This window comes from Lipophrys pholis (genome assembly GCF_963383615.2).
Source record: "Lipophrys pholis genome assembly, chromosome: 22".
Lineage (NCBI taxonomy): Eukaryota > Metazoa > Chordata > Actinopteri > Blenniiformes > Blenniidae > Lipophrys > Lipophrys pholis.
In genome coordinates this window covers 4,743,106-4,750,303 of record NC_137644.1, presented here as the reverse complement: position 1 = coordinate 4,750,303, position 7,198 = coordinate 4,743,106, and the positions used below count along the sequence as shown (strand labels likewise).

Sequence of the window (7,198 nt, the reverse complement as noted above, 5' to 3'; positions counted from 1 at the left end):
TTATATTATTTTCCATTGAAAATGAATCTGAAAGTTTTAGAGTATTTGTGGTTTAATCCACTGCCACATAAGTCAGTGGAGTAGGCCCGCAAAAAAATTAAATGAAATAGATTAATTTGCAAATAGGTTGACAAATGTCACAAAAATATAGGTCTGCACTATATTATTTAAACATTCAGTAGGGATATTATTAAGTGTTGTGATCTCAATATGAATTGCAAAAGACAAACACTCCAGTATATTATGTTGATTTTGTAATGCATTGAACACAAATTTATTTAGAATTAAATATTGTTTATGTCTACAGCTTTTGTGCTCGTTTGGTCTGTTGCCACCAGCCTTGATGATCAAATAATCAAGTAAAATGAAATCTTTGTTTGCGCAGCATAAATGCATAGGCTATAACATGGAAACCAGTAGAAGGAAAGATTCCAGTGAAAGGTATTTGTTGGCCATCTAATTAGACCGCAGTTAAAGATGAAGAGCTAAACATGTCTCCAGCATGTCTTCTTAATAACAGTTTCATGAGGTGATTTTCCCTTCACCTCCCAGCATGGACGCGGACACTTTGAGACAGTTCGTGAAGTTTTCTCAGGAGGGAGACTTGTCCTCTCTGCAGCAGCAGCTGACGACAGGCGGCCCGGAGGCGGTGCAGACCGCCCGGTGTAAACACTACGGCCGCTCCGGGGACACGCTGCTGCACTACGCCTCCAGACACGGACACCGGGACGTGGTGGAGTTCCTCATTCGGACGGTGGGAATGGACGTGGAGGTGTACAACAACGACTACAAGAGGCCGCTGCACGAGGCGGCGTCCATGAGCCACAGGGCGTGTGTGAGCTTCCTGCTGCAGGAAGGAGCCAAAGTGGACAGTTTGAAGAAGGCTGACTGGTGAGAGCGCGTATAAATGCGTATAATGCGTATAAACACACGTCATCACGATGACAGAAAAGACGACAGCGCCCTCTGTTGGATATAAAAAGGAACTTTTGCAGGACCCACACTTATTCCCTTCGATAGCTCAGTTGGTAGAGCGGAGGACTGTAGAGGCTCAATGCTGAAATCCTTAGGTCGCTGGTTCAAATCCGGCTCGAAGGAAGTTGTTTTTCTTCACAACATATATTTGATTGACACGCATAATTAACTTAATATTTGGGATTTTGACGTAGTAAAAATAAAGAAACATGAATTCAACAGGTTTATTCTTATTTCCCTAAAATTATGACAGAACGGTCAACTCCCGAATTTTACATAGGGTAACACCACTCTTTTTAAAAAAAAATTTGGCTTTACTTTTGTTAGAAGTACTCGTCCAAGAATCTCTACATAACTTCTCTACACAGCCAGCAAGTCGATGATTCTTTAATTTCTACTGTCCGTTTAACAACTAACACAAGTTCTCAGAGGACTGGAGAGGCTTAATGCTGTTTTTGTCCATATGAAGAAGAAAAACCGGAAATACATGCCACGTGGCTAAAAGTAGTTAATTGAACAGAAACTTTAAAGTCACAGTTTTCATTCATCCTCAAATCGAACGTTTCTTCAGTTGAAGAAGAGACGCGTGTTTCAGCGCAGCAGTTTGTTCTTGGTGAACAGGTGTGTTTGTTTTTCCTGGTTTGTCTGTACATCCGGTGCCACATCGATGTGACCGGATTCCCTCTCTCGATGATGTCATCTCCCTTCGATAGCTCAGTTGGTAGAGCGGAGGACTGTAGAGGTGTAATGCTGAAATCCTTAGGTCGCTGGTTCAAATCCGGCTCGAAGGAGGGGCTTTTTTTGTGCACACTTTGTCCAAATCAAACATGACTTTTATAAACTGTTATGTTCCTAAACATAAACATTGACTGATATTCTTCTGTAAATGCAACATCTTTTTACTAATTAACACACTGGAGGTTTAATTTTGCAAAATTTCACTGTTTTTTGCACCAGAACTTGTTGTTAAAGATGCTATATTGTTGAAATTATATTTATTTTAATATGTACATTTTTAATGGTTTACGTTTCATAAAAAGATTCGATTAAAAGTTAACTTTTAATAATACGTTCCAACTAATAGGGATTCTTTTCTGATATTACGGAATAAATTAAATAAAATTCCAATAGCCGATTAAATTTTAAAAAATTTTAATTAAGAAAAGATACCGGCATTTGGCAAACGCTTGTTATAAAAATATTAATTGAAAGGAGAGCATTTTATAATTTTCACATGCTTTTATCAGATATTGTTTGGAAGAAGCACCACGTGTGCAATAAATCAAAAATATAATGTGCAAAAAGGCAGCAGAAAATAGTCATGTAAAGTCAATATGAATGAAGACATTTGAAAACAAATGGATGTTTGTAGGGTTTAAGACAGCAGTGTCGAACAGGTTTCAGCTCAGGGAGAAGCGAGAGGGGAAATGACAGCACAATAACACATACTAAAGGTCTATTATTAATTTATATATAATAAAGCACGTCCTGCGTTTTACTTTGACAGCAGACACAAGATATTGTTGGATTATGAATCAATGTTCAGTCGGTTTTTTGCTGTTAACCGTGTTTGTTAACTTTTTCAAGGCAGATAACTTAACTGGTTTGATTTGGCAGGATTTTTAACTATGTTTAGTTATTTGAAAGAGTTTGGCTTCAAAATATGTGACGCTATTCCTTTAAATGGTCGAAATAATGTCTGCATATTCTACATGATCGCACGTTTATAAGTAGAGTTGTCACGCCTTGAGTCTTCGGCCTGTTGGAGTCTCTCTGACCCGCTGCCCTCTCCCAGGACGCCCCTGATGATGGCGTGCACTCGCCGGGACCTGGCGGTCATTCAGGAACTGCTGCAGCACCGAGCCGACCCCGCGCTCAGGAACAAGGACGGCTGGAACTGCTTCCACGTGGCCTGCAGGGAGGGCGACCCGCTGGTCGTCCAGCACCTGCTGCTGGTCGCTCCAGACGTCTGGAGGACGGAGAGCAAGACGCGCCGGACGCCACTGCACACCGCGGGTGAAGCTGCTCACAAACAGCCGCACAAGTCTTTATCCTGGTGGACTGAGGAGACGTAACTGTGTTTCTGTTCACTATCCAGCGATGCACGGCTGTGAGGAGGTGATGAGCATCTTAGTGGAGAGGTAGATGGATGCTTTTTAAACTTTTTAACATGGTCCTGTTTGATTTATATGTTTGGAATGGTTAGCTTACCGAGCAATACCGCTGAGGAAAGAGTGAGTGTGTGTGTGTGTGTGTGTGTGTGTGTGTGTGTGTGTGTGTGTGTGTGTGTGTGTGTGTGTGTGTGTGTGTGTGTGTGTGTGTGTGTGTGTGTGTGTGTGTGTGTGTGTGTGTGTGGACAGAAACATGCCGATGACGTTACCTCACCTGGACATCCGGACAAAGAGGATTCAGATTTTCAATCCCTATAGATTTACCCCTCCTCTAAATACTACTATAGATATAAATACTTATTTTAGGAGTTTTGTTACAGACAGCGCCATCTAGTGGCGTCAGAAAATGAATGAGTGGTTCATGAAGTTTCATTTGGCCATTTTAGACCTGTACTCAAACCAGAAAATTCACTTTGAAATGATAAAAAAACACAAAATGAGACTCATTTGAATCAACGTGCTTCAGAGGTTGTTGGTTTGGGGTAAATAATGACTCTCTGTCTCTTCTTGGTCCAGATGTGGCTACAGTCCAGACAGCAGGGACAGCTGCGGCGTCACGCCCTTCATGGACGCCGTCCGGAATGGACACGTCTCCGTGGCCAGGCTGCTTCTCGAGAAGCACCAGGTGGAGTGAAACTGCAGGCGTGTTTTAGCCCTTTTAGACCCTTTACTGATGTGATCTGTGTGACGTAGGCTTCTCCAACCGCGGCGGACGTACTGGGATCTCGGCCGGTGCACCAGGTGGCCGTCACTGGCCAGGAGGGGGCGCTGCGCTTCCTGGTGCAGGAGCTCCACGTCGACATCAACCAGAGGGCAACAAACATCCAGCTCACGGCTCTGCACTACGCTGCAAAGGTTGGAAATGTTTCCCTGGGGTCCTTCCACTGTGCTGAAATGTGAATTGGAGGCTGTTTGGTGACTCTAAACTCTCCGTGCGAGTGAAGGAGTGTGTCTCTGCTGGCACTGGTCGACTGTCCACGGTGTGACCTGCCCTGGACAGTCGGCTGGGATCGACTCCACCGCCCTGTAGCCCTGAACTGGATAAACCAGGATAGACGTCTGGTGATTGGATGGATAGTTTCCTATTGAATAATGTGTCACAAAGAAGAAAAAACACATAAAAATCGCATTGTACATGTCTGAACAACTTTCCCAAACTAACAGATTCCTTGTCAGCGGATCAGGTTTCTTGATCCCGGACCAGGTCCGGAGTGATCCTGACCATATGGGAACATATTGATGTTTCAGGACTTTTCCAGTCCCGGACTAACATGTATTGATCCTGTCAGTTTGCGGTGGTTCAGGACCGCTCAGGGAGGGATTCAAAGCTCAATGGCCAATAGGAGCGATGCACAAAGTTTCTTTTCAGGTATTTCCTGACCTGATGAACTGGAACCTCTTCACAGGTTTCACCAGCATTCATACAACATTAATACTGATTTGTAATACTCATACTTATGTTTTGCTTTGCTGAGGACTCCTGCCATTTTGGAAAAGGGCCGGTAGCAATCACGCGGGATACCCGCTGAAAACACAAAAAAATCCCCTCCAGTCCTCTGCTCTCTCTTTGCGTGGCGCTGGTCCAGGACCAGGGAGAGTGAAGGACTACACGGGACCTTTGTCAGGTCCAGAATCTGCTCTGTTTACCACTTACTTTGGTCTGCTGGTTCAAATCCTGATCTTCAACATCGGAACCATAACTAGTTCTTTGGAGAGAATATGAGGGTCTTACTCTGCAGGTCTGAAGGCGGAGTGATGAACTGTGTTATAGGAACATGTTGGGCTCCTTCTTCTTCTGTGGTGCTCCAGAGTGTTGACATGTGGATGTTCTGTTTTCAGGAGGGTCACACGTCTATGATGAAAACCCTGCTGGAGCTCGGAGCCGATCTTCACGCCAGAGACAACAAGGGGAGGACAGGTGAAGACTCCCGATGTCCTCATTATATATTTATATTATGACTTCTATGACAAGTGAATGTTAAGGAAAGTACAGATTCCACTAACTTCACTTCAGTTAAAAAGAGAAAGGACCATTTGAAATAATATTTCAGTTTTTAGCTCGAAAAGGTCAAAGTTCTCTGTGGAAAGAAATGAAACTACCGATGGAGGACATGTTGGATATGTTGTCTGTTCCAGGAATCTAATTTTGAAAGTCTGAAGGTTAATTGGTGATTTATGAGGTGAATTGTGCGTAAAGTATTAAATGACTCACGACAATGCTCATGGCCATGTTGACTGCTCCTCGTCTCCTCAGCTCTTCACATGGCGTCCATCGGGCAGCACCCTGAGGCCGTGCGGACGCTGCTGCAGCTCGGCCTCCCGGACTGCCAGGACGCGTCGGGCACGACGGCCCGGCAGCTGGCCGTGAGGCCGCGCGTCGTCCAAGCGTTTGAAAGCCCCACAGACACGTCGTGAACTGCACCGTTACCTAGTTAATGTTGTTCATTCGTGAGAGGAGAAGCGGCTGGAACATTTTATGAGACGGGAAGTTGTTTGGTTGACAATAAAACTTTGGCTTCCTGGGTTGTGACTTTTGTTTAATGTATGTGTTGTAGTGATAAGTTGAGTTTAGTTACCCCCTAGTGGACAAATAGAAAGTTTTTTACGTATACGCAAAAACAGATATGTGTGCTTCAAATGGTGTTAAGCGTCACTGGGTTATTCCAAGCGTCCAATGTGTTGGAGTTAACTTTCAGTCCAGCAGGGGGCGCCACTACAAAGGATCATACCAGCCAAGTACCAAAAAATGGGAAAAGAAGAGTAAAAATCATTCTGCAAGAAAAATAAGGAATTTATTGCGACAGCAACTCTCCCGCCATTAGTTGCATTTCTGACCCCAACACTGCCCCTCATGGATACTATTGGTACTGCAACTTTGGTCTGTATTCGAAAGATTCTTGGGAAAAGACAGAAATGCAAAATATAAAGAGGTTTTGTGAGAATAAATGAGCTTATATTGCTAAGTGCAGTCAATGTTTTCTTTGTAATAAAAGCTTTGTTTACATGACCGGTGCTCAGAGTCACTGAAACCGTTCTGAAACACTGCTACTGCGTAGTTTCCAGGCTGGAAATGTTGAACCATTCAGAAGCTCGCTTCATTATTTGTTCATGTGTTTGTTAAACAGGTGTGTCCACCTCGACACGCAGGCAGTGAAGTTAGAGACACTCAGTGGCCACAAAACACACAGTACTCAAGTTCCTGAAGGTGAATTCGCGGAGATTACATCATTTAATTGACTTGAAACACATTTTTCCTAATACATCTTGAGTTTTGTTCTCAAATAATAATGATAACTGAGGTTAAAAATAGTTGGCACTTGTTGAGAAATGGGCTGTTTTTGCGGTGTTGGTCCCTTTGTGTTTACAGTTGAAGTCCCCGATTGACGAATGTTTGTTTAGAAATGTGAAAATCTGTGCTTGAAGTGATGTACACTGAAACACTGAGGGTTACAGCATCCATTTTAACTTGTATAAAAGTTACTTTCTGTTTATTTAAAAAAAATAAATGTATTGTAGGACTGTGAAACTGTTTAATTCTGGCGTCTAAAACTCTTTTTTCTTTTTTTTCTTTTCTAATTTATATATTTTTATTATTTTTTCTTTCATGACAAAATAATATTTTGATAGGAGGAAAATGAGAGGGGAGGAGGAAGAGTGTTGTTTTTTTATGTCCTTCTAAGCGGGTATTAGAAATGTATGTACAATATACGAATACTGCATGTACTATACACATATGCTTATTTGAAAAAATGTATTAAAAACAAAACAAACAAAAAAATGATCAACTGGAAGCCATTGTTTATTTGAGGGTCACTTTCATAGTTGAAAAAGATAAAAAAAATACAAACATATTTCTCAAATTGCCTCAGTTTATTTAAAATATTTTATAATAGTACAAAACGGCAAACAGTAAACTCATTGCAAATACATGGCCTCTTATATTTTCTCCATATTTATTCAATTTGAAACTTTTAAATTAGTTTGTGACTGTGGGTAGAATTGATCTTCTGAATGTGTTATTTCTTCTTCTGCTTCTTCTATTTGGCAGAACT

At 42.1% G+C, this 7,198-nt stretch overlaps 1 protein-coding gene across 1 annotated transcript; it reads left to right on the top strand.

The window, feature by feature from the left end:
* Nucleotides 1–462: 462 nt before the first annotated feature.
* ankrd16 (ankyrin repeat domain 16) lies at nucleotides 463–6,678 on the top strand. The gene is made up of 7 exons (XM_080491845.1): nucleotides 463–891; nucleotides 2,771–2,991; nucleotides 3,074–3,116; nucleotides 3,663–3,771; nucleotides 3,840–4,001; nucleotides 4,986–5,064; nucleotides 5,401–6,678. Exons 1-7 carry the CDS (start codon nucleotides 554–556, stop codon nucleotides 5,559–5,561), a joined length of 1,113 nt encoding a protein of 370 aa, XP_080347971.1. The 5' UTR covers nucleotides 463–553; the 3' UTR covers nucleotides 5,562–6,678.
* The last annotated feature ends 520 nt before the right edge of the window (nucleotides 6,679–7,198 follow it).

Coding starts and splice junctions, on each gene's coding strand:
- ankrd16 (XM_080491845.1), top strand. CDS start 554: ATGGACGCGGACACTTTGAGACAGTTCGTGAAGTTTTCTCAGGAGGGA. Junction 3,117..3,662: donor ATGAGCATCTTAGTGGAGAG/GTAGATGGATGC, acceptor TTCTTGGTCCAG/ATGTGGCTACAGTCCAGACA. Junction 5,065..5,400: donor AGACAACAAGGGGAGGACAG/GTGAAGACTCCC, acceptor TCGTCTCCTCAG/CTCTTCACATGGCGTCCATC.